Source organism: Ctenopharyngodon idella, chromosome 7 (genome assembly GCF_019924925.1).
Source record: "Ctenopharyngodon idella isolate HZGC_01 chromosome 7, HZGC01, whole genome shotgun sequence".
Classification (NCBI taxonomy): Eukaryota; Metazoa; Chordata; class Actinopteri; order Cypriniformes; family Xenocyprididae; genus Ctenopharyngodon; species Ctenopharyngodon idella.
In genome coordinates, this window is record NC_067226.1 from 20,041,929 (window position 1) to 20,069,678 (window position 27,750).

At 38.0% G+C, this 27,750-nt stretch overlaps 1 protein-coding gene across 4 annotated transcripts; it reads left to right on the forward strand.

The window, feature by feature from the left end:
* Nucleotides 1-1,579: 1,579 nt before the first annotated feature.
* LOC127515379 (insulin receptor substrate 2-B) lies at nucleotides 1,580-27,091 on the forward strand. Of its 4 annotated transcripts, XR_007930815.1 has the most exons (3): nucleotides 1,580-5,365; nucleotides 5,995-6,145; nucleotides 24,711-27,091. XR_007930815.1 is itself a non-coding variant. In XM_051898949.1 (2 exons), the coding sequence occupies exons 1-2, from the start codon at nucleotides 1,897-1,899 to the stop codon at nucleotides 22,554-22,556; spliced, it is 3,492 nt and encodes a 1,163-aa protein (XP_051754909.1). In that variant the 5' UTR covers nucleotides 1,580-1,896; the 3' UTR covers nucleotides 22,557-24,704. The 4 variants fall into 4 exon arrangements, 3 of the variants coding, with proteins under 3 accessions (XP_051754909.1, XP_051754910.1, XP_051754911.1); XM_051898949.1 differs by lacking the exons at nucleotides 5,995-6,145; nucleotides 24,711-27,091 and adding an exon at nucleotides 22,534-24,704; XM_051898950.1 differs by lacking the exons at nucleotides 5,995-6,145; nucleotides 24,711-27,091 and adding an exon at nucleotides 14,288-15,099 and having other exon boundaries at nucleotides 1,581-5,365.
* Nucleotides 27,092-27,750: the final 659 nt, after the last annotated feature.

Consider the following 27,750-nt stretch of genomic DNA (forward strand, 5'->3'; position numbering starts at 1 on the left):
TTATCCAGTACTGACTCTACATAAGACTGCAGAGCCACCAGGTCACCCCTAACCAGATTACCTTCTCTCAAAACCTGTTCAAAAACTCACAGCAAGATTACCCACCAATACTTTATAGATAGTGATTTTTAATAATTATGAACTGTTTCTTCTCATTATCTCAGTGTAATCACCATGTTTTAGGTCTGTGAAGGTTGTAAAATCTTCTGAAAAAAGTTAACTTTGGATGGCTGTTTTCTATATCAGTATAATTGTATTTTCAATAATAATTTTTGGTATTTCAGAATACTCACACTGTGCTTGAGGCATCAATGTATCTGCAGGGGAGATCAATTGCACAAACTAAACACTGAAAAAAAAACCAAAAAAAAAACATTAGCAACATCCTTTGAAAATGAAACTCTCATATGATACTCTGAACTACCTTGAACTCTTAGCTACACCAATGCCAATTGGCCATCAATTAAACAAACAATCAAAAATGATCCTCACATCGATTTGACCAAAGCACGTTTTAAATTGTTATTGACCTTATAGAAGTTCCAATTGAGCGAACCCAGTAATTATTTTACAATAATTACTCAGCAGGTCAAACAGGGTGTCAGAGTGAAATGTTTTATTGCGTGAATGAGATATGTTGGCAATGGAATGGTTTTTAAACTTAGTAATTAATAATTTAATTATATTTAATAATATTAGTAATTAATAATTTAAAATTAATACACACACACACACACACACACATATATATATATATATATATTAAAAAGCACTGGGTGACTTTTTTGCTTAGTCATATATAGCTACATCATGTCATAATTGTAACTTATAGCAATTTATAAAGGCTTGTAGAAAGTAAGTTAATAAATTCTCCAAACAACCTAATTTATACTAAACAATCTTAATGATTAGGCATTGATATTTAGTTATGAAACTTTGCTAATAATCTCTCTCTTCTGACTTTCAGTTTTGATGTTTGATATGCAAGATGAAGATGTTATGAGTCTTTCCCACAGAAATGTGAAGCAATGTAAATTTACAAGAACGTTCTCTCAGCACACTTACAAAACACCTTCAATTGCCAGTAGTTGCTACTGTAGGCAATGTAACACGAGTGGCTTGCAAGTTAGTACATTACAAATCCGGACTTCTTGTGTTATATACCAATCACCGGCAAAATACAACAATAATGGGATAAAATGGTGTATTCATTGGTGTTTGGCAAACATGTAATAAAGGTAATTAGGTACAATCGACTGCAGTAAATAGAAAACTAGCTTCACGAAAAAGATAAACAACACTGAGCAACAAGAAACCTTGAAAACGCCTGTGATAGGACGGATGACCCTTCAGTCAAACGCTACAGCCAATGAACGCTCGATATCCTATGACGCAAACTGCTTTGCATCATATCATTGGACAAAACTCTATCAATCATCAGACGTCACTTTGCCAGTTCGATGAAACTCCTCGTGAAGCCATTGGTCAGTCACATTGACGTAAAACCGAAACGGTCCATCGTGATTGGCCGCAGCAGCTTTCAATCACACGTTTAGCTCAATCGGGCGCCTCCTCCCACCCACAAGCGAATGACGCACGAGTCATGTGTTGTTTGTGCTGTGCTCCGTAGTGTACACAGGGCGCGAGGAGCAGATTGGTAGCCCGCTAGGAGGATCTACCGATAATAGATCGGGTAAATGTGGTCATGTTGCAGTTGCTGGCATTGAGTTCTAGGAGCATTGGCTGGGATATCTGCTTTTCATGTGGCGGCCGAGAGAAGCGCAACACTAAAAAGAGGGCTGGAGACACGCGCCGCTTGAGACACGGTTCCCCCCAAACAAACATGGGGTCTCGGTCTAAAAGTATGAGGTAAAGTGACCTTAAATCTCTTATCTGATGGCAAATTTCGCGAACTACCAAGACGACAAAGCCACTATGTTGATGCTGGAAACGCAACAGCGGGCTATCGGGACTAAACCTGCAGCTGCAACGGCGAACGGCGACACCGCTGTCGGGGAACCCCCTTCCGTACTAGATGTCGGCGGCGCTGCTTTTCATCAACAGAGTGATCAACATCAACAGCACCTGGAATCACCGGCGAGGAAAGGATCCACGTCCTCTCTTAACCGGGCGCAAGAGGACTCTGCTGCGAGCAACACACACGCTACCTCAGCTTCCCCTGCTGTGAACACCAGCTCCGCTGTGTCGGACGAAATTAGGAAGTGCGGCTATCTGAGAAAGCAGAAACATGGCCATAAGAGGTTTTTCGTCTTGCGGGGGTCGAGTCATCTGGGGCCGAGCAGACTGGAATATTACGACAGCGAGAAGAAATTCCGAAACACCCTGCGCTCGAGCGCTGCTGCTGCCGCCGCCTCAGCTGGCGCCTCTCCCCCCAAAAGAGTGATCTATCTCTACCAGTGTTTCACTGTGAATAAAAGGGCGGATTCAAAGAATAAACATCTCATTGCTCTGTATACTAAGGATGAATACTTCGCGATTGTCGCTGAGAATGAGCAGGAGCAGGAGGAGTGGTACCAGGCACTCAGCGAGCTTATGAGTGAGGGGAAGAGGGGCCACCTGGACGCGGAAGAAATTGACGATGGATATGGTACTGTGACCCCGGGGACTGACTTTAAGGAAGTGTGGCAGGTAAACGTTAAACCAAAGGGCTTGGGCCAGACAAAGAATCTAAGTGGTGTGTATAGGCTCTGTCTGTCTGCCAAAAGCATCCACCTGGTGAAGCTGAACTCTGAGACTCCTTGCGTAAACTTGCAGCTGATGAATATCAGACGCTGTGGCCATTCGGAGAGCTTCTTTTTTATTGAGGTTGGCCGCTCTTCTTCAATAGGACCTGGGGAGGTTTGGATGCAGGTGGATGATTCTGTGGTGGCTCAGAACATGCATGAGACCATTCTAGAGACCATGAAAGCGCTGAAGGCATTTGCCGAGTTTAGACCCAGAAGCAAAAGCCAGTCTTCTGGCACCAACCCGATGGGCTTCATCACCACGCGGCGACATTTGGGCAACCTCCCGCCCAGTCAAACAGGACTCCAGCGGCGCTCTCGGACAGAGTCTGTGGTGGGCACTCAGTCTAGCAGGAAGAGCAGTGGAGCGAACGGATACCGATTCCGCACCTCCAGCGAGGGAGAGAGCACGATGAACCGTCCCTTTCGCTCAGTGACAGGTAGCCTTATTCATCTCAACACAGCCCGTGCTAACCTGAGCCGGCAGGAAAGTAGCAGTGGGGCCGGGGCCCGCTACATTCGTGCCCCACCAGGCTCCGCTTATCATGCCCGTTCAGCCTCGCTGCCAGTGTCACACTTCCCTTCAACCACCAGTCCGATCAGCATGTCTAGCAGCAGCGGGCATGGCTCTGTGTCAGACACTATCACTCGCCCCTCCAGTGCGTCCATTTGTGGATCCCCAAGCGATGGAGGTTTCAATTCATCTGACGAGTATGGCTCCAGCCCTGGGGACTTCCGCTACTTCAGAGTACGCAGCAACACCCCAGACTCCCTGGGAAACACACCACCCATCCGTGAGGAGCACTGCCTCAATGACTACATGGCTATGGGCTGGAATCGCGACGTGTTCGGAACGAGCGCGGCTGAGGCAACCCGAGATGAGAGTGCTGATGAAGATTCACGACCGGGGTCGTTAAGAAGGCGGACGCCCTCCTTCTCCAGGCAGGTTGGGGGCGCTAGTGCTGCTGGAGTAGCTGTTTATCAAAAGATGACCCAGACCACCTTCTCGCTGGACGAGGCTGTGGCTGAGAGTAGCTCTTGGAGCGGCAGTGCCCAGACTGTCTCTACCTCCTCCTCCCTCTGCTCTGACTACAGCTCCAGTTCTGAACACAGCCAGGACCGGCCCCCTAGCCTACGGCCTGCTGACGCACCTAAGGATGATGGGTACATGCCCATGATGGCAGGTGTGCTGCCCTCCACTAGTGATGCAGACTACATGCCTATGCAACCAAATATCTTCTCCTCTGCCTCTCCACAAGTCAAAAGTGCTGCTCTAAATGTTCCCCAGCACGTGGACTCTCAAGGCTACATGATGATGCTCCCAGGTAGGAGTGGCGCTACTGACTCCCCCCTCCCTTCCAGCCCTGTCATTAGCAGACTAGCAGAGGGACAGAGAGCCTCTGACTGCCCCAAGAATGCAGAATATATGGATATGTCTCAGAGCAGCTCCACAGCTAATGCTCAAAAGGTTTCTGCTGAGAATTATTATGCCTTGACCACTCCTGGTGTCCCCAAGTCCTACAGTCCATATTTCTCCCTTCCTCGCTCATACAAAGCTCCATCCAGAGACCACGCTGAGCATGATGATTATGTTCCCATGAGTTCCCCAGCGAAACCAGTCTACATCTTGCCCACAGCCACCCCAGATCGCAGTAGCAGGTGCCCACCTTCTGAGTCCTCTCAGCATAATAGCTTCACGGACCGCCGTGCCATTCGGCCGAATCGTCTGCCCCTGGGAAGGCGAAGTTTGCACGGCTCTCTGCGAGCAGGTGAAGCGCCAGTGCGGCCTTCCAGCCCTGGAGAGTACATAAATATTGAATTTGGGGATCGGCCCACATATTCTGCCTGCCCGTTGTCTGCTGAAGGCTCCCCCTCAACCCTCAGTATTAACCGGGAGCAGCGTAAGTCCCCTCTGCCGCAGGACTACATGACTGTCGAGGTGGATGGCCTTCCACCAAAGAGTCGGTCCCCTCGGCCCTCTCTGGTGGCCCCCTGGAATCCTCCTTCATATATACGGCCCTCCTCATCCTCCCACTGCAGCGGCCTCGTGGTGGGTAAACCTGACGACTACACAGAAATGTCCTTTGGGCCTGATGATGAGTCGAAGAGCCCTACAGCCATGCTTGAGCACCTGTGTGTTCTGGAGCAACAGTTTTTCCCCTTCACCCCACCGACTGAGCCCAAAGTTGTCCGTGCTGATCCCCAGGGCAGGCGGAGACACAGTTCGGAGACCTTTGTCACATCTTCGGGAGCATCAGGTGGAAGTGGCCCGGACACCAATGGCACTGTACCTAGCAATGGTGGGGCTCAGCAGGTGGGCCGCAACAAGGGGCAAAACTTTGACTGCGTTTGGTTTGATGGCATGACATCCAGTAGTGATGTAACGCTGGGAACCACATCAGATAGAGCCAATACTCCCTCTGTGAGGTCTGCAAGGACTATAACTGTGGAACACCAGAATGGCCTGAACTACATCGCCCTAGACCTGAGAGACGATCTCCGGCCTGGGAACGCTCATGATGCGCTTCCCTTGCCATCCTCCAGCGCTCCTCCCCCAGAGAATGGTGCCTATGCCAGCATAGATTTAATGAAGTCTGAGGGGCTTACAGCAGTGACTAAAGGTAAGCAATCTTTAACACAACTCTCATTGTTTTTCTTGACAATCATGTCTTTTAAAATCATGTCTCTTTCCTTTTTGATCAGACTTTCCATCCATACTGCAAAGAGATCTAGAAAAATGTTGATGTTCTAAACAATAGTTCAGACTACTACTGAGTAAATTAAAAGGGTTAGTTTACCCAAAAATTTGATATGCTTTATTCATTTACTCACCCTTGTGTTCCAAACCTGTATGAGTTTCTTTCTTCTGTTGAACACAAAATGTAGTCAAGTTTTTTTTTTTTTTTTTTTTTGTCCATACATTGAAAGTCCAATGTTGTTTGGACGCTATTGACTTTAATTGTATGGGCAAAACGGTCTTCGAAATATCTTTTTTTTTTTTTTTTTTTTTTTTTTTTATTCTGTTTTCCTTCATTTCTTCTGTGAAAGAAAAAAAAAAAAAAAAAAAAAAGTCATAGAGGTTTGGAATGACGTGAGGGTGAGTAAATGACAGAATTTGTAATTTTTGGGTGAACTATACAAAACACATCTTTATTGTAATGGCCCTCCTCCTCTTGCCGTCTCCTTCCTGTTGCATTCTCTAACTCCTTTGCCCTAAATGTTTCTCGTTTTTTATATCCACTTTGTTTAGGGGCTGCTATGTACTTGGCTGAGTGTGTGTTGCAGCAGGGGGAGTGAGAGAATGCAGCGTTAGTGAGTCAGTGTTCTCAGCAAGCCCTAGATGACTCATTTGTTTATCATAGTTGAAGCAGAGAGAGATTTATATGTGTGTGAGGAAAAAGGTTGGTTTAAAGCATCTGATAACTTTCTAGCATCTCTCACCCTCTCTCTTTTTCTTATTTTCTCGTGTCTTTCTTTTTCTCTGGCAAACAGCACTGTTGTAGATGTATGACTCAGGTGATGATACACAGGACACTTTATTTTCAGGCAGCATTGCCGCCAACTATGGCTGCACGATATTGGAAGAAAACTGACATTGCAATATTTAGTTTTTCTGCAATATATATTGTGATAGGAAAACAATTTCACCAGATGATAGAAATAATGTAGAAAAATATAGAAAATAATAAACAAATTACAAGCATAGATAAATACAAGAGAACAAAGATACAAATTAGTGGTTCAACGGATAACAAAACTCACGGTTCGGATCATATTACGGTTATTAAGTCACGGATCGGATCATTTTTTCGGAAAAAAAAAAAAAAAAAAAAAAAATTGGGGGGTGGGGGGTTACTTTGCATTTATTACTTAGCCCACTTTAACTACTCCAATACCACAGCAGAAACTACTAGCCTAACTAATACATTATTAAAGGCAAGTGAACAGACTGTAAAAAGAACAAATACTGTACACCTATTACAAACATAGATAAATACAACATAAAGTTACAAATAAAGTATAAGGTCTAACTGTAGTATTAATTTTCGTGTACAGAAATGTAATAATTAAATGTAAAATGACACTATTCACTGTATAAATTTAATATAGATTAATCTTTGTTAAAGCTGTGTTTTGTTGTTTGATTTACATGACAAACAGCAGGTATTTATAGGTTGCTGTCACTTTAAGAGTAAGACCCCATGCACTCACACATCTGAATTCTCACCTCGTTCAGTTAAGACATAACCGAGACGAGAATACTTGCCGAAATGGGTATTGACTGACATAATGCGCGTATGTGTCCATCCAAGTGCATTGAGGATGCGAAAGAGAAATCAATTTGGAGTTTGCGAGCTATCTGAAACGCGCTTCTTTCTCTGTGTGCGCGCGAGCCTTGTATGTATGTGCGTCTGTACGCACCAATAACAGCGTGGCGCGCGATACCGAATTCAATCCTCTTTTGCCTCTTCTAGCGTTGGAATGGTTTTATATCTATTTAATGTATAAACTAGCAAGACAAAACACGTTCAAGTGATAACCTTTCACTCTATTGCGATTAAACTTGAAATTGATCTGCGAATCACATGCGTGCCGAACCGTGGGGCTTGGTCCGTACGGATCACGGATAAACAATGATCCATTTAACCACTAATACAAATTAAACAAAGCATCCTTTATTTTTCATATAAGTCTAACAGTATTCAGGTATAGAAATTGAATAATCAAATGTAAAATAACACTATATTCTTCACTCTATAAATTAATTAATCTTTGTTAAAGCTACAAAAGTGATTTTCTCTTTTTGTTGTTTGATTTGTTGAGCATTGTTACAGACAGCAGCTGGAAGTTTAGGCTGCTGTCAGTTTAAGGATTAATGCACGGATCCAATATAATGACACGCATCTGTTTTCTTTCTCAATTGTTTAGTTCACGTAAGCCAGGAGTGTCCAAACTCAGTCCTGGAAAGCCACTGTCCTGCAGAGTTTAGCTCAAACTTGCCTCAATAGACACACCTGTCTGGATGTTTATAGTATGCCTAGTAAGACCTTGATCAGCTGCTTCAGTTGTGTTTAATTGGGGTTGGAGCTGAACTCTGCACGACAGTGGCCTTCCAGGAGCAGGATTGGACACCCCTGATGTAAACCATAAGCGACTGTTTATTAGAATACTAACTGAGATGGGCATTTTGGCATAATTTTGCGTGTACTATGTGTCCATTCAAGCACCAATAGATGCGGAAGGTAACGGAATTCAGTGTTTGCAGCATGTGCTGCTCAGAAAACAGTGTGTGAGTTCTGAATTGAGTTCTCTTTTGTGTCTTCTTGTGCTGTAATGGTTTAAAATTGCTTGAGTGTTTAAACTGATAGGACCTAAAAGATGTACAAATGATTAACTTTGGCTCTATAATGGTTAAACTTTGCAATTAATCTGAGAAACACGTGCGTTTATACACTGTGTATAGTCCATTTGTTTATAGCTATATAATGTGACTGTTGTCTTTCGAAGTTGGCATATCATCTCAAAAGTGAACCTCAGTTTTACATATGGATTGCATAATCTCATTGTGTCTGTACATGCCTGCCAGCACAGGTTTGCACAAGACCCGTACCATAAACTATATAATTCCAAACCTTTTAACCTGTGTCTATACTGCATGTTGATGTGGGTGGTTACTAGACTTTACTGGATTTTTGTATATTAACAGTACTTGCTGTGATATTGTTTGTGAGTGTCAGTTGGATTTGTCTACTTGCTAGTCATGGATGGTGTTTATAAGAGTCATGGATATTACAAAATATGTCTAAAATATGACCCCACAGCCCCTCAAATTTTATTAAACTACTTTTGAGCCCTGCTTTATAGTATGGTTATTATTATAATAATAATAATAAAAATAATAATAATATTATTATTATTTGTAGTAGTAGTAGTAGTAGTAGTAGTAGTAGTTCTGGCCATTATTATTAGTATTATTAGTATCCTTTAGGACCACCAGTGTTCTGCAGACCTCTATTTGAGAACCGCTGCTCTTTTGGTGCCAGGTGTTTGGTACCAAACATGTTGTACAGTTTCATGTTTCAAGCTTGTGCATGTTTTGTTGGCTCATCCACTGGTTTCTTTGATGTAGGTTAATAGTCTAGGCATTTTGCAGCACGGGACATGTGCTGCAGGAAATGCATCAGTGTCGAAAAATGTTGTTCTTAAGCCTGCTGAGTTTATCCACCTGGAGAAACTAGGATTCAGTCCAGCCAGTTGTCTTCCTCTTAATCTCTCTCTCTCTCTCTACTCTCGCTCCTTTTTTTTTTTTTTTTTTTTTCTCTGCCACCAAAAGTCTATCATTTCAGTATTGAACACTTTTTCAATATTATTTATTTATTTATTTATTTTTTTGAACTTTTATTGTACCACAGTAGTGCTATGAAATTCTTTGAAGTATCTTGGAGAACAATGGTATGCAAAAGTGGTAATCATAATCAGTATCAAAGTACTATTTTACTCAGTGGTGTGCAGTAGGATTCTGTGCAGTAGTATTCTGAAATGAGGAGGCAAAGTCCACAGTGCTATTTCATGTAAATTCATGTTCCAGTTGCACTTAATGTTGTCACATTTTCCAGGTTAAATAAATAAACATTACTTACACTATCAGTATATAAATAAATAACAAATACACTTCTATTTTGCCTCCCTTGTCTCGGAGGAAATGCTCCTGATTGTGCTGTATCATGGTCATGACTCTACACTTGGGTTAAGAGCTCAAACATTAACAATAATGTTCTATTTTTTTTTTTTTCTAAAATATTAACTATAAAAACACTGTATAAGAACAAATGTAATATTTCATATATATATATATATATATATATATTATATTTATATATTAGAGATGCACCGATGTATCGGCTAACAATCGGTATCGGCCAATAAAAGCTATTATTATTATCACTATCGGCCATCGGTTTGTGCTTTATTACTTCTGTTAAGAATTAAAGTTTCAGTTTTCAAATTCTGTCCATTTTATCATGAAATTCAAACAATAAATGGCGTTTTGGCGCTCTTAAATGTGACATGTCAGATCGCTGTAATGCCTCAGTTCAGTCTTTTCTTCCTTTTCAATAGTTATATCTTGAGAAACATGAATGAACATCAAAGGTATGTTGAAATATATTGTACAACTTACCAGAATGTGTCATGTCTCATGTAATCAGTTTTATTTGTTTCAACTGTGGAAAGACGTCAATAAAACAGCTTGTGAACAATATGTCACATCATGTCACTTTTACCTCAGGAATGTTTTCCAATGTTCACAGTTCCTTAGCTATCTACATATAAAAAAAAAAAAACACTAGAGAGGAGCTTATTTACTGTTAATTGTGTTTGTGCAAATTTGCCATGAAGACAAGTGCTTATGAAAACTACCTTATGCGATTCTAAGTTTTATACATTTCAGTTTTTATTTGAGTGTAATTATTATATCTGAAAATAAACAGTAGCTGAATATAATACCTCTGCTGTTAATTGTAACCTCTAATATTGTAGTGTACTAAATGAGAGGGTTCCCTGTATAGTTTGCAACATTATTTGGGAGAGATTTTTTTTTTTTTTTTTTTTTTTTTTTTTTTTCTTCTCTCCACTGCCTCCCTTGTCTGGGAGGAAATATGCTTGGGTTAAGAACTCAAAGTTAGCTGAATCTGTTTTTAAACACTGCTGCTCTGAATGATCACACCCCACTTCAATTTGTGAGGGGAAAACGGCAGGTATTTCACTTGCACAGATACACTTAAATAATTTTTCCCATGCGCAAATGGTAACTCTTACACACAAATGTGAGTGTTGTACTTGTATTGTAAAGCCCTGGCCATGGTACTTAAGTACTCCAGACTTTCTCTCCTAATTAGTCTCTCTTACCCCATTCTTACCCCAGGTCGACTGATAGAGGATTTTACTGATAACAATAACTAAGTTGGGCTATAACCAATTAATCAACCGATAGTTTTTAAATTGGATACTGAATGAAAACAAACAAAACACTTCAAGTAAAATTGTGCTGAACTTTTTACAAAAAAAAAAAAAGTACTGAACCATAAAAATGTACTGTACTTTTTAAGTGGAATAAATATATTAATCTCTGTTTATTAAAGTTGAAAAATGCACAATGTTCAAAGTCATGCACATTAACAACGATTTGGGACAAATACCGAGTTATAGCTGGGATCCGTCGGTGTGTGTACACTTGAAGCAATGTGTTCGAATTTTAAAGGACTGAAATCAGATGGTTTTCTGATTTGTTTTTACGTTTCTGTCTGCTGCATGAACATATCAGTTTGCTTTCTTGCGTCACTAGCTTTAAATATACAACTTCGCTGGCTAACAAAGGCATAAATGTAACCAGCTGATATAAAAACTAATGCAAATAGATGGTAACAAATGTGACATTAAAGATTTGGGTCAGACTTGCATATATTTGTGTCATTGTTTTAACCGCTTGAGGTACTAATGTGAGCTTCCTCTCAGCCTTGATGGCAAACATACTGCTGTTCTTTCTCTACTAATGCAGCATCTCAACAAATTAATTTTGTAATGATATTTTAACAAATTCACTTTATAATGATATGGAAATGTACTGTAGTGTACTGTATACATAACATTTCGTTGTATGTTTTAAATCCACATCTGGAGTGTACCGCTCTGTTCAGCCTACAGTCTCACGTGTCAAAACAAACTCCAGCAATCGGTTATTGGTGCCGGTTAATCGGCAAAACCGATCAATCACTCCATTAGTGCTGAGGAATACTCAACCCCAGCAGCAGCTCAAATCAGCCTCTGACTGACCAAATCAAATCAAAGACCTTATCCATCATTATTATTATTATTATTACTGGTGGTTTTTAAAGGTGCTATAAGCTATTTTAAAATGCATTCAATGCCCATACCACCTGGCAGATATCTCTAAAATGGGCATCTATGAAAGTGGCCTGCTGTTTTTTCTTTTGCCAATAAGAAACCCTCTAAAACATTGTGCAAGTTAAGGTTTACCGAGATGTCTTTGCAGGTAGGGTTTTTGGAAGGAGGTTGTTGAAGTTAGCAAAACAGTGCAACTTAGCGAAATGCCTAAAATTGCTTGCAGCTCCTTTTAACCTCAAGTAAAATTTAGTCTAAATACATTTTATTCTGACGTTGTGGGCAATTCAGCTGTGTTTGGCACTGGTATGCTAATAAGGCAATGTTTTGGCTATGCTGGTACCAGGGCCTGTCTGAATATGGGGTATGCACGCTCTTTGTGGTGTTGGAATGTAAATTAGCGAGTGCATAGACAGGAATGCGTTTTAATCACAACACATAGCGCTTTTCAGAGCTCTCTCTGGGACTATCACACATCACGAGGTAAACAGCCAAGGTAGCAGAGAACAGGACAGTTTGTTCTGTACTAAATTGTCACAGATCCTCCAAATGAGCGGAGAAATGTTTGAAAAGGTTATTTTGGTCTCTGCTGCATATCTAATGTAGTCTTGTCTGATCCTAGGCTGCTTTTCAGTGTAAAGCCTCATTCAGTTCATTTCCATTGCAAAATGTACTGTAATGGTACCATGTTTCAGATTATATTATAACATATTATATTATTAATGTTATTTATATGATACTTATGAGTGTAAAGTGAGCATCAAAATGCTATATTAATATATAGTCTGACATGCTGCATGTTTCAGAGTAAAGCCAAAGCACAGCACTGTGTTAATTTTCATTCATTTTAAATGCTACTCTGCAAGTGCTGTGTGTTTGAGTAGCTTATAATTTGCATTTGGGAAGGCAATATTTGCCAACCATCTTCCCAAATTCATACAAGAATCCTTTATAAATCTGTTGTCAACAAAGAGAAGGTTTTTCTTCTTTTTTTTGTCTTTAGCTGATCACATGTCTGCATGATTATGTGTCAAAAATGTGGAAAAACCATAGAACCTTTTTGTTAGTGCCAGTTCGTGAACCTTTATGAAAATGACTTTTATTGGCTATATTGCTGCTGGAGCTACAGTAATGTCTGCCCCATCTCATAATGTGCATATATGGCTGATACATAAGTTTATTAGTGATAGTTACAACACTGTAACTATTATGTTTTAGTGTTTACTAGGAATCCATTTATTTATTTATTTTTTATTTTTTGCAGTGAGCTGAATTGATCATATTTGAATGTATTTGGATCTGATTTAGCAGTAGATTTTTATACTTCATATTACTCCATTATGTGTAGATTAGTGTATCTGCAGAATTATGTTCATATGTGAACCCCATGAAAGTGACTCACTCCATATAGTATAAAACTGTTTTATACTAAGTTTTATAATAAGTCTTTATCTCATGCACTGGAAATGGAAAGTATTTCTTTACGTTTACGTTCTCACATGTATGGAATTAAGTAAAATTTACTTAAGTTATGTTAAATTAACAAAAGAATAAGTAAATGTAACTTGGCCAGTTAGAGTTTGAAGTTTACTTTGCAATTTACTCACTGTTTGTTTTAAAATTTTACTCAGTGTAGCACTGTATTAAGACATGCTTTTAAAGTTTATGGTTTACTTGCAAAGTGTAACAAGATATCTTTGTTGTTGTCTTAGAAACATTTAAATAAACATGTCTACACAATGTAGGAAGTAATGTTGTACCCAACCGAACACAGAGACCTCAATACTTGGTACACAATACACAATTATGGTAACAATGATTATAGATAGTTTGAGTATCTATAATCTTATTTTGAGTAGAAAACTAAAAGTCACAAAACAGCAAGTTGCTTAACATCTAAACCTAACATTGTAAACATAAACAATTCCAAGTAAACGATACTTATTAGTTCAAGCTTTAATTTCTACACACTTGAATTGAGTACTAATATAGAATTTACTTTTTTTTTTTTTTTTTTTTTAATTCTTGCCTGTAGAAATTACATTTGTTTTTTCTGTAGTATTTACTTCACACAATCTTTTTTATCAGTGTGGAAGTGAACATAAGTTTTTTTTGAAAGTACTAATATTTCCTTGTGTACAGTTTTTTTTTTTTTTTTTGAGGGCAAAATTACTCACAGCACTTTTTGGATATACAAAAAGGCTAAAACTTTAATGTATGCATAAATTGTAGGTTTGTATAGGGAGATCATAGCATAGCAGTCATAGCTGTGCTGGGCTAAAGTCCTGCTCAAGAGGCATCATGCTCTTCTGTACATCACATATGCCTATATTTACAGCGTTATTTTGAGAACCTACCTTATTTACGACCATGGCATGTGCTGAACAGTATTGCTCTTATTGCAGGAAATGAGGACTGCAGGTAACAGGATCCTATTTCCTGTGTGAAATTCTGTTCAAACACACACACTCACTTTACAAAGCATATGAGAGAATGAGAACAACTATATGCAGACTTAATTGTATAAAAATGACTTTTTATCATCTTTTTTATTTGCTACGGCCTAAACATAAGAGAAACACTCTTGTCAGAATGTGATTTTTAACTAGCAAAATTTTTTATTTTTGTTTTCTATAAAACAGAAATGACTTGACTTACAGTTCAAAAGTTTGGGGTAAGTAAGGAATTTTGGTAACACTTCACAATGAAGTTAATTAGTTAAACATTAGTTAATGTATTAACTAACATGAGTAATACATTTGTTACTGTATTTACTAATCTTCGTTAATGTTAGTTAATGAAAATACAGCTGTTCATTGTTCATGTTAGTTCACAGTGCATTAACTAATGTTAACAAGATTTTAATAATGTATTAGTAAATGCTGAAATTAACATTAACAAAGATTAATAAATGGTGTATAAGTGCAGTTCATTATTAGTTCATGTTAACTAATGTAGTTAACTAATGTTAAATAATGAACCTTATTGTAAAGTGTTACCAGAATTTTTTTTTTAGTACTCAATCTTTTAATAATTTTATTCAGAAAGGACACATTACATTGACCAAAAGAGACATTTATAATGATAGAGATTTTTTTATTTCAACTAAATGCTTTATATCCATCAAAGAAAAGATTCTGGTTTCAACAAAAATATTATGCAGCACAACCTGTTTTCAACTTTACATTGATAATTATAAGAAATGTTTCATGAGCAGCAAATCAGTATATTACGATGATTTCTGAAAGGATCATGTGACACTGAAGACTGAAGTAATGATGCTGAAAATTCAGCTTTGCCATCACAGGAATAAGTTACACATTAAAATATATTAAAATGTAAAAAATATTTTAAACTTTAATAATATTTCACTATTATTGTTTTGGTGAGCATAAGAGACTTCTTTCAATGAGATATATATATATATATATATATATATATATATATATATATATATATATATATATATATATATATATATATATATATATATATATATATATATATATATATATAAAAAAAAAAAAAACTTACCAACCCTAAACTATTGAACAGAAGTGTACACTCTTCTGATTTAGATAAATGATTCCTACTAGGGATATAAAATACAAAATATTTTAAAAATCAACTGGTTAATGAGACTTATCGGTCTTAAAGAAGTCCCGTATAATTAGGCTGGTTTGGGGTTCACCTGACCACAATTGCATGCATGTTTTTGAGGATGATTTTGAGGTGACGTATTGCTGTGGACCAATATTGTTTGTCAGTGATTGTGGATGAGTCTTGGAGTTCGGCATTTAGAGTTCAACCCCCATTAGTTTACTGGTATACTAAGTTACTGATCTACGTTGAGCCAGACTGAAACTTTGACCCTATATACAAGCAAACAAGTTTCCCCTCCCTAAAGAGACCTTCACCCCATGTTTGTGTGCACAATGATTAGTAGATCTATGATGGTTTCCTTTAACTACACACATATACACATGCATAAACAAACACACCTAAGCCTTGCATATCGACCTTTTAAACATTTTGTCAATGATTCTAATGTGTTCAGGGCAAATTAAGAGGCATAAGGCAGTGGTGGATTGCAGCGCATGAGTGCGTGATGAGGTGTTCTGTCGAGTACTACACAAGCTATCACATGAGCTTTTTAAAAACCTATGGACCCAAATTAGGGTTGAGAGATGACAGGAATGTTTTGGTCCAGAACATAGTGTGCTAAACTTGAGTCTTATGCACGTACATACACACGCAGTCACACAGATTCTTCTTGCTTAATTATTGTTTTTATTACTTATAGGATATTACAATACAACAAACACTGGTCGAGTGTGTTCTGTTTACATCAAAGGCAAATCAGAGCCTGCCTAGCAACCACATCATAAACCCTTGTGCGAGCAGTTCATCTGTCCTGTCTGTGTCTTTCTCACTCTCTCTCTATATTTATCTGTGTCTCTCTCACTCGCTTCACATAGATTCAGCTTCAGTCAGTGTATGTGTAACATGCCTCAGTCCAGCATCAGTGTAGCAAAATACAAGTTCAACTTGTAACTTATTTGGTAACTTAATACGGATGCATGATTTGACCAAAAATTCATAATAGGAAATAATATGTTAATGCTAATAATAACAACACAGAAGTCTTCTATTTTAAATAATTGCTGTTCTTTTGAACTATGTAATTATCAAACAATCTTGAGAAAAAAATTATTACAGTTTTTGACTGATAAGAAATGTTTCTTGAGCATCAAATCAGCATATTAGAATGATTTCTGAAGGATCATGTGACACTGAAGACTGGAGTAATGATGCTGAAAATTCAGCTTTGCCATAATTACTTTTTAACATTTTCAAATAGAAAACGGTGCATTTGTAATATTTCACAACAAAATTGTAATACAATTTTACTTTACAAACAATATTACTTTTGTCACTCTTTTACTGCGTTTTTGATCAAATAAATGCAGCCCTGGTGGGGAGTGTAAGAGACTTCTTACAAAAATGTTTAAAAATATTACCGACCCCAAAACTTTTGAACAATAATATACATTAATAGAAAATACAGGTACACATTACATAAAGAGATACTTATTGCAAAGATGCATCCACCTTTTATAACTTACAGTTAGGTTCATTTATCTGCCTTTCTCACATTTTATGACCATTTTCTGGGATAGGTGGCTTAGACAAGCTTAAGTCCCACCCAGTGTCCTCTCATATCATGAATTATGTGGCCGGTCGTCATGGTGAAACAGAGCGCCCTGCAGCAGTTTAGCTGTTTTCGTTTAGAGAACTTTCCACAGAAGGTGATTTTGTGTGTGTGTGTGTGTGTGTGTGTGTGTGTGTGTGTGTGTGTGTGTGGCACATTCAAGATGGCTATGATTGGTGTTAGTGGGTCATTCCTGTCAAGGTGAGGTGCTTCAGTGTCTTAATCACATGATTCAGCTCTCTGTGCCAATGCAGTCCTACTGGACGATTGACGTCCACCTTTCATAAGTTCATGTACTTGTGAAAGAAGTCCTCACTGTCATTGGCTGGCAGAACAGCACCTTAAATAGGCTGGAGCAGCAGTGGTTTGACCATTGTTCCCCCTGTGGTGCCAGTCTGCTCTGGCATTGCATTATAACATGCTTGTGATGTGTGAGTGGTGTTATGGAGTTTGGTGCCCATGCAAATGTCATTCACTTTTTAGGACTGTCTAAGAAGATGGCTGGCTCAGATCTATTCCAGGAAGGGTGGTTAATATATAATAGGGCTGGAGCAACATGTCAGTGTAACTGATTACGTCGTTTGCGTAAATTAGTCGATTTGCGTGGAATGCGTCGAATCGTAGCGCTGTTTTATGTTTCCCAAAAATGGCGGCTCCTGGACATGCTGAAAATCAGCTGTTATTACAAAAATATTGAGCCTGGGGATAATATTGAGCACCAGGGCTGCATTTATTTGATCAAAAATGCAGTAAAAGAGTGACATAAAAGTGGTATTTTTATATTATTGAGTGTGGGATTTTTTTTTTTTATTTATTTTTTTTTTAAATAGAGGCAGAATAAAATGGTGTTCTGTAAAACTGTAATACGGTTGTCAGTCCCATAGTTTGTGCTTAATACAGCTATGTTCATACAGCAGTTTTTTTTTGTTTTTTTTTAAACACACAAGCTGCCGTGGGTGTGAGGCGCGCAGCTTAAATGTACTCACTGCGAACCGTTTACAAAGCGTTTAAAGCTGTTGTTGGTTATTTAAAATATCTAGTGTATGAACTCGCATCTCAATTGGACTCATTTATTTAATTGCGTTCTGTCAATCGTGGTAAAACTTCACGGTTTTATGGACTCCACCATGATGGTTTATGCTCGACGCATCCGCAGGTTCGCTTGGGTGTGTGCCGGAAAAATTACGTCATCGCGGCATTGGCAGTAGTTGCTCATTGAGTGTGCGTGACCCCATTTCACGTGGCGGTGTGCACTGCTTTTTTTTTTTTTTTTTTGTAACTTTCCGGGCAGCTCCGCTTCCGAAGATGCACAACTTTCAGGCGAATCTGGCCAAGCATGTATGTCTGTACCAGCACCCAGTTTGCTCTTGTCTAAATTCATTTGTTACATTTACAAAATAAGAAGCCATTTTAATGAAAATAATATTCCATATTTAATAAAAATATTCACAAAATTAAATGAAAATGTTTAGTGAAATTTAGAAAATATTTAAGAGAGCCATTTAATTTCGTAGTATAAGTATGTCCTCATATCCATATATTTTATTCTTATGTCAAAAGTAATAATCTCAGTTTACTGGGTTTTGCACAATCCTTTTGTGGATTTTACACTATTCTTCTGCGGAGCCAGGCAAAAGTGTAAATCGGGCTTTAGTAAGTTGCGCAATGCAGTTGTGATTTCAGCTGTTTGATCATACAGCTGTATAAACATTCAAGCAGCTACTTTAATCTCCTGAATGAACAAAACATTTTAGGATTCAAACTTGCAAGTTTGGGGAAATAATCATTAGATTATTCGATTAATCAGAAAAAAATAATCAATAGATTAATCGATTGGAAAAAAAAAGTAATCGTTAGTTCCAGCCCTAGTATATAACATTTGGCCAACCCAAACTGGACATCCTCAGACTTTAAAATGGCCGCCTTAATCGTGTGTGTGTGTGTGTGTGTGTGTGTGTGTGTGTGTGTGTGTGTGTGTGTGTGTGTGTGTGTGTGTGTGTGTGTGTGTGTGTGTGTGTGTGTGTGTGTGTGTGTGTGTGTGTGTGTGTGTGTGTGTGTGTGTGTGTAGGCAGGAGTGGTGACGAGGGTGTGGTTGTTGCTGTGGGGTATTGATTGTACAAAAGTCAGGGAGGAACTCTGGGACCTTTGGTACCCCATCAGACCTGCCTTTAAACAATGAACCAGTGGCATTCCTGCCGCCCCAGACGCCGCTGTGCGTAGAGCACTGAAAGCGGCGGCATTGTGCCCCCACCACCATTGTTGGGTCAGACAAAGCCCTTTATCAAAGGCACTGTTTGTGTGCACCAGGGTCAAAGCAGGCCACTGTACGACCCCACTGCTCACCAGAGCCGTAACGGGATAGAGAGGGCAATGACAGGTGAAGGGCACGTGTTGTTTAGATGGGACGGGTAGGACATAGTAAGACTGGGTAGATGATGAATGTAAAGATAGTCAAAGAAAAAGGCCTTGCTCAAAATACAATTTAAAAATAGTGTTATTTTGCTGTATTTTTTTTTTTTTTTTTTTTTTTTTTTTTTTTTTTTTTCCACATTTTATGCATAAAGCTGAAACAACTTTTGGCATTTTTGGTTTTTTAGTTTGACGCACAAATGTTAAGTTCTTGATAGAAAAAAACTTTACAACATGGTCTTTTATTGCAGAGGAAACAATAAGATATTATTGCTTCATATTTAAACCATAAATATGAAATGTTGCTCTCTTCTTGAAGTTTCCCAAAATGTGTAATGCTGAGGTAACTTCTTCAGTATGTAATAAAATATTCTGCATGCAAAGCTCACAAGCACTATTAGTTGATCCATTGACACACACAGTTAATTGGATATAATTAACAATATTCTCAAAAGTTTGGGGTTGGTCATTTTAAAAAAAAAAAGTTTTTAAAAGAAGTCTCTTATGTTCACCAAGGCTGCATTTATTCGATTAAAATGCAGTAACATGCAGTATTGTGGAATATTTTTTATTTTGATATATTTTAAAGTGTAAATTATTCCTGTGATGGCAAAGCAGAATTTTCAGGATCATAACTATCAATGTTGAAAACAGTTGTGCTGCTTAATTTTTGTGGAAACCAGGATACATTTTTCAGGATTCTTTGATTAATAAGACTTTCAAAAGAACAACTTTTACTTGAAATGGAAGTCTTCTATAACATTGTGAAGGTCTTTACTGTCACTTTTGATCAATTGGATGCATACTTGCTCAATAATAGTGTTAATTTTATTTAGCTCCAAAGCCTTTCTTCCTAAATTTTTGGGAATGGGAATAAAATTGGGATTTTATTCATTTTGGGCTTTATTTTAAAAGCTATTGACTGATTAATTAAAAGTTGTTGTTTTCCCCCTTATTTCTCATAGATTTACTGTTTTGTTTTGTCCAGAGACTGCAGTGATGATTTTTGTGATGATCCTGACTGACATGGTGCTCTAGGCTAGGGTTTGCACATTACCCAACACAACCACAATTTCATGCAGATGTTTTTTTAATTTAGTACTGTAGTATCTTTTATTTTAGCTGTTATTTTACCTGTATACCTTTCTACCTTTCTTGTGCAGGATCACTTAGTGATGATGAGCTGCTCCACCTGTAAATGTGAAATTTTGTACTTTTTTGTATTGCGAAAAGAGAGAAGAAAGGTGACAAGGATTTGGAGAAAGAGAAACAAATAAATACAATAGTAAAAGATACTTAGGAGACAAGAAATTATGGGGACTCTTAATCTAGATGCTTGTTCATCTGAATCATGCCCCTAAATTCATCTGAATCATTCTTGAGCACAGACTACATACTACTTTTTTTAATCCATCTCTTCCAGAAGCTTCTCTTCAGTGATTTGCTGTATAGAGTAGTGAATTGCTCTGCTAGCAAAATGACTAATTATTTGTGAAACAAGTCCACATACAACATTTGCTGTGACCGTATTTAGCATCCCTGTTCCTTTCCAAACTGTCGTCTTTGTGGATTCTCCTTTCGTCATGATGAAACAGAGCACCCTGCTACACCAAAGGTGATCCTAATGACACAAATCGCCTCTCCATGCCAACACAGTTCTACTGGACCAATGACGTCTGTACGAGTTGGTGCCACCTTTCGTAAGTTCGTCTTCTAGTGAAAGAAGAGACTCCCGTGGGGTCAGGGGCAATCCCACTGTCGTAGGCTGGCAGAACAACTTCTAAAATAGGCCAGGAATTAAAAGGGAGGCAGCAGTGGTTTGGTCATTATCCCACTTATAGCGGTGCCCTGCTGTGGCATCGCACTATGACATGCTTGTGGTGTTTGTGTGTGTTGACGCACATGGAGTTTGGTGTCCATGCAGTGACGCAATTGGTCTTGTGCTGCAGTTCACTTTTTAGTACAGCAGATCACTGAATTAGATCTCATTGATTCCATGAAGGTGGTTAATATATAACACATCAATGACCCAAACTGGACAGGCGCAGGTCAAAAATGGTTTAAACCATTTTGGTTTGTTTTGTATGAATGTAGGAGTAGGGGTAACTAGGCCTACTTGTTGGCTTCCTTTTCTGTCTTAGATTGGGGGTTTTTATTTTTTAATTTTTTTTTTTTTCTCTGTGTGTTTTTGTTTTTTGAGGAGGCACCAGAGTGACAATGGTCAGTAGATTTTAAAGCAGATGATCTGTGGAAGATGCAGCTAGTTCCTAGCTCCAAAAGCCTCTTTGACTATTACTTTCCTCACTCTCTTCTATAATTTGGGCTTAATTTTTCAGGTTGTTAGTGCCATGCTCCCTGGAAAACTGCATTGTGATTTGCTCCAAGGCAGGAAGAACTGAAAACTATTGGAAACTGAAAGCTGTCATTTATGTTTTAGGCTATGCAGGGCTCAACAATAAGGATGGCCTGCTGGCCCAGGGCCAGTTGACCGATCTATCACTTGCCCCTTTGCTGCAGTGCTGTGATGCCACTGTAGAAGATCAGTGAATGTAACAATTTCATCCATTTTTATGCCATGCACTCAAGACTGATTCGTATGGATTGAAATGAGTATCTAGTGTCTCCACAAATTTCTGTATTGTCTCCATAGTATCTTTTATTGTTGTATTTAGTGGTCTCTCTTTCTCCCCATCCTTCTCACCTTTCTGCTCTATCTACATAATACAAAATTTCACATCCACAGAAACAGTTCATCATCACTAAGTGATCCTGCACAAGAAAGATATACAGTAAAATAACAGCAATGATGAAGTAAAACAGATATACAGTACTAAAATAAAAGGATTTCTGCAGGTAATAGTGGTTGTGTTGGGTAATGTATGAACCCATCTAGGGCAGAATGTCAGCCAGAATGTTTTTTTTTTTTTTTAAATATTCAGTTTTTCTTGATCCTTGGTGAGTGTAAGAGACTTCTTTCAAAAACATTAAACCTTTTACCGAGCCCAGATTTTCAAACTGTAGTGTATGTAGCTTATCAAATATTAAATACATTGGTATTTTAAATTTTTAGCATTTCTTTTTGTGGTGTGGTCAGTAAATCCATTGCCCTGTCAACATTTTTTTTTTTTTTTTTTTTTTTTTGAGGAGCCTTGTGCTGGATCAGATATTGGATTATATGAAGGTGGTAGATATGTAACATATGGCCGACCCAAACTGGACATTCTTAAACTGGTTACCCTGATCATTGGTTTCTTTGTGTGTGGGCAGGAGGAGGGATGGGAACTTCTTGAGCCAAACTTGAAGACTCATATTTCTAATAAACAGAAGACGACACCAGTACTGACTCCAGTAGATGGGGTTTTTAGTGGCATCTCTCCTGGTAAACTGAGGGTGTGGTTGTCACAGTGGCGTAATGATGGCGCCAAGGTCGGGAGGAACTCTGGGACCTTTGGTACCCCATCGGACCTGCCCTTGAACAATGAACCAGTGGCATTCCTGCCGCTCCAGACGCCGCTGTGCGGAGAGCACTAAAAGCGGCGGCATTGTGCCCCCACCACCATTGTTAGGTCAGACAAAGCCCTTTATCAAAGGCACTGTTTGTGTGCACCAGGGTCAAAGCAGGCCACTGTACGACCCCACTGCTCACCAGAGCCGTAACGGGATAGTGAGGGCAATAACAGGTGAAGGGCACGTGATGTTATCCTTAGATGGGTAAAACTGGGTAGAGGATAAATGTAAACATGTTTTTCATGTAAATGAAAAGAGCTATTTTGCCTAATTTTTGAAAAAGGGGAGATGGTTATTTGGTCATACAGACAGCATGCAAGCTGTTACTGTACACTGTTGTATGAATGAACAGGAGACAGTTTTTGATCCCAAACACTGACTGTGTGAATGTAGCCTACACGTTCTACCAAGTAAATTTAAATGTAGAATTTTGTTACAGACAGCTTTGCTTATTTGCAGTTTTTGTCCCTTAATTGAAAAGTTCATAAAGACAGTAAAAATAATCCATATGAAACAAGCAGTTTAATCCATTGGTTCTCAAAGTGTGGGGCTGAAGTTCGGGGGTTGGCGCTCTGCCTTTATAAAGCGGCACTGAACACCAATTCCACTGAATCGTTCTTCTTCTTCAGACTGTTGAATTGTCACCATCGGAACAAGCCTGACATAGAAGTTCATCACCATAGAAAAGCACCTCTTCAGCGGACGGCATCACAAGCTGTTGTTGTGAACGAGAAGGCTGTCAAAAGAGCTCACTTCAGCCACTGATTATATATTTTTCATCCAAAGCATCACTGAAATACTTACTTTTTTTTTTTTTTTTTTTTTTTTTTTTTTTAATTAAATTAAAAGTTTAAATTAAGTTATGCTTTGATCTATTATTCTCTCTTACTGTTATATTTTCCAGTGATTCAACGACCTGACATAAAGTGAAACTATTGCAGGTGTTTTTCATTGAACATTTTTCAGTTTGAAGAATAAGTTTTTATTATTTGGCCAAATTTTTTTAAAAAGGTTTAAATGTAGGCGTTACCAAAAAAGTTTGAGAACCACTGGTTTAATCAGAGTTTTCTAAAGAGACATGATGAGCAGATTTAGGCTATGTTTACATTAATCCGGAGACATTTGAAAACGGAGTTTTCATTTAAAAACGCTCCCCGTCCACACTAGCATTTTCAAGTGTTTTCTAAAAGTTGCTTATCCACACTGAAATGTCTGAAAACGCTTAAATCCCCGTACTGCGCATCCGGAAAACATAATAAAAGCTCACAAGACGATGAAGAGAGAGCAGATATAATGAAGTTCTCAAAATAGCAGGCACAAAAATGCAGGCTTGGTACAACTAGATATCTATAGGTACAATATGCGTCACATGACTAAACGTGTCATTGTTTTCAAAAACCTCCGTTTTCAACATCCACACTACAACACGAAAATGGTGTTTTCGAATTTATCCACTTTGGAGAGCATTTTCAAAAGCTCAGTTTTCCTTGACCAAAACGGCGTGTCAGTGTGGATGGAAGGCCTAAACGGAGGAAAAAAAAGATGCTTTTTCAAACGAAAACGTATTAGTGTGGACATGGCCTTAATTAGGCTTTTATTCACATATAAACATTGAACACAGAGCACAGCAGATATGGTAAATGGAAGTTTAACCATACTTGCTTGATCTGCAAGAACCAAACCTCTTTTCAATGGTGTGACCAAAATCTCTCAGGTTTTTTAATATCTTTTTTGGTTTGGGTTTTGGAACAACATGTGGGTGAGAAAATAATGACAAAAAAATGTAATATTTGGGTGAACTAACCCTTTAAACACTGTATATGGCATGTGACTGAACCATCAATACACTGAGTGATAAGATTAATTGAAGGGTAGTGATGGTATCCCATATTCACATAGTTCATGGGTTAACCCTTTCTCTCTTTCTCTCACTACAGAATAAGGACTGTCCCATCAAGCTCCTGCAGAGATGCCGGATAACGTGAGAGCCCTAGCACACAACCCTGTGGCACAGCAAAAGGATCCTGAGTTTTGCTTTAATGGACTCTTAAGTTTTTTTTTTTGTTTTTTTTTTGTTTTTTTATTATTATTATTTGTTCATGTGCTGTCTCAGAGCGCATCCATACGTTCTGTCTTGTACGAGTTCAGTGCTTTGTGATTTGTATCACAATTGTTTTATTCGCTGCATAAAAAGGGAGGTTCATCTTATGAAGACACCATAATCCACAAGTCTGGTTTGGTTAGGTGCATGCTGTTTACAAGCATCACACGTATGTACAAATTGTATTTATTTCCCATAAAGATTTCAGGTGCAATTACAGATTTTAGTGTTTATGTTTACCGTTTGCTTCACAGAGAGAACATATATTGGTACAGTACAGACTCCAGATGGGATGTGACTGTACAGCAGTTGTGTCTTTTTTTACGAATGTCTGTCTCCGTTAGGTCCTTACTTAATGTTTTACGCACATCTTCAATTTTGGACTGTAGAAACCTCCTTTTTTTTTTTTTACCATCAACACTGTTCTTCAGTATCTGTGAGTGTCAGGCTAGTTATTAGGTTTCAGTCTGCTTGCCCTGTGCAGGGCCCCAGGTGTTTTTTGCAGTGCCTTCTTGGCATGTGGCGCAACCCAAACTTAGGCTTTTCGTATCTGTTCCCGTACTAATTTTTGACCAGCATCGTCTCCTCTTTGCCAAGTGTGCTGTAGAGGGAGAGAGAGAGAGAGAGAGTGGGGGCGCAGGAAAAGAGGAAGGGTCTATTCTGGGACTCCCCTGATTTAATCTGCTGCAGCTGCTAAAATGCCACACAGATAAGCACAGAGTTGATTTATATCATTCAAATAAATATATAAATTAGTTCTTGAGTTATGTTTTGGTACCCACAGTAAATAAAATGTAACTTCTGCAACGTAGTGAACAAACAGCACAATACGAAGGTACGAAAGCCCAATTTTGTCTGTGTAAATCTTTATGCATGCTCCTGGCAATCAACAACATAAAAACAGCCACAACATTTCATTAATATTTTATTTATAATGAATTATATTTAATATTTTAGTATTACCAATCAGCTGCTCTTTGTTCCATGATTCTCTTCTCTCAGTCCTGCTTTGATCAGGTTGTTCTTTCAGGAAGTGGAGAAGTGGTACAGTTCATCGAACTGTGCTTCATGACTGATTTCTGCATTGTTCTCTAGTATATTTTTTCAAAGGAGTGATATGCACACTACTCAATCTGCAACTTTGGGTTCATTTGTCTTGGTTGCATAAGTTTAACAGCCTTCCTTTTTTTTTTTTTTTTTTAAATTTCCCTGTTACTGCACATTGTTTTAAAAGACAAAATCAAATGTGAAACTTGTGACAAAGAAAAAAAAATGCAAAAACAGTGTATGGTATGGTCTTCATTGTTATTCTGTCAGTGGTACGAAAGTGAACTTTGTTGTCTGGTAAAAGGATCCATTCCTCATGGAATTACCAAAGCAAGTCTTAACTAGCACAGATTGGCCATTAAAACTCAGCTGTGGCTCTGTGAAAACAAGGTTTTACCCAATGTCCAAAACTATATCTAAAACCCAAAATTGCCTCAATGTGGTAAATGGGACATAAAAAAGGGTACAGGTTAGTCTTTTTCTGGCTAATGTTAGCATAATATTTGTAGCTGTGAAAATGATCTCTAAGAGTTACACTGAAACATAAAAGCTTTAAATCAGCCAAATTCTTAAACTCTACATAAATGTATTTGATATCAGACTTTTGCTATTGTATGTGATCAAGCTGACTGCTTTTTGCCATGATTTTCATTGATTAGTACAGTTGTGCAGTGGTACAGCATTACTATGTTTTTTCCCCTGATTTTTTTATTTTGTTTTAATAGCTCAGATATTTTCTTTGAGAATGTTTTTTGAAAGGCAATTCTTTCATTTGGCATCATTTGAAAATCAAAGAGATGGGAAGTTTGTGCATCCCCTTGTCAGTTTTTGTGTATTTGTCAAACCTCATTAGTATGCTTTGGTACATTTGTGTTATGTTCGCTATTGTTTTTGACGTGTATGCTTGACAGACGACAAAGTTCAGGTGTTGAGTCTGAGAAAATACAAAAAAGGAAAATCTTTTTATGGTTGTGTCCATGTGTACATATTGATGCTTTGATTTTTTTTTTTTTTTTCTTCTTTTTTTCCTGCAGTTGAGAGACATTTCCTTTTTCCTCTGGTGGGAAAAAGAGAGTGAAAGCAGGCAAATCATTTGAGCATTGCTTAGTGTTTGTATTTATCTTTTTTTGCTTTCAATAGAGCTATTACAATAAAAAAAAGTTCCTGTGACACGTTTGAGTTCCATTTGTTTTCTGTTTGTATGCCTGTGAATGGAAAAAGATGTCCACCGTAGTTGAACTTTGATGTTTACTTTAGAACAAACAGTGACCCTTCTGTCTCACTACCACTTCAGTGTAAACATTACATAGACATATTCGATAGAATTATTAGTGAAGACAGAAACTGTCAGGAGTATTTGGCATCGTCTGATATGATTTAATATTATAAGATGATGCAATAATATATAATTTTGAAAATTTGTTGGGGCAGAATTATTTTGCAGTGGTTGGTCAGACTTGATTCGATTCATGATTCATAGGTTGTAGTTTAATTCAAAAGTGATTTTTTTTTTGCAAAATTGATTCAATTCGATTTGTAATAAAATTTTATTACATTTAAATTAAATGTATTTAAAGGATTTTTCAATACTTTCTCTAATGTGTCAAGAAAAAGAAACTACTTAGGATTTTTCATTGCACCAAAAGTAATTTGAAAGGAACTTTAAATATATGTACAGTTGAAGTCAGCCTTGAGGAATCTGCAAAATGTTAATTTAAAAAGGATGGATTATGAAAAATGTTTTTATTTAGTAGGCTATTGCTAATTTAAAATAAGCTATTTCACATAATAGATGTTTATATAGTAAACAAAATAATAACTGAACTTAC

Bases quoted from the DNA above. Each gene is read 5' to 3' on its own strand.
- LOC127515379 (XM_051898949.1), top strand. From the start codon at position 1,897: ATGGCAAATTTCGCGAACTACCAAGACGACAAAGCCACTATGTTGATG. The intron at 5,366-22,533 runs GTAAGCAATCTT...GTGTGTGGGCAG, and splicing joins GCTTACAGCAGTGACTAAAG to GAGGAGGGATGGGAACTTCT.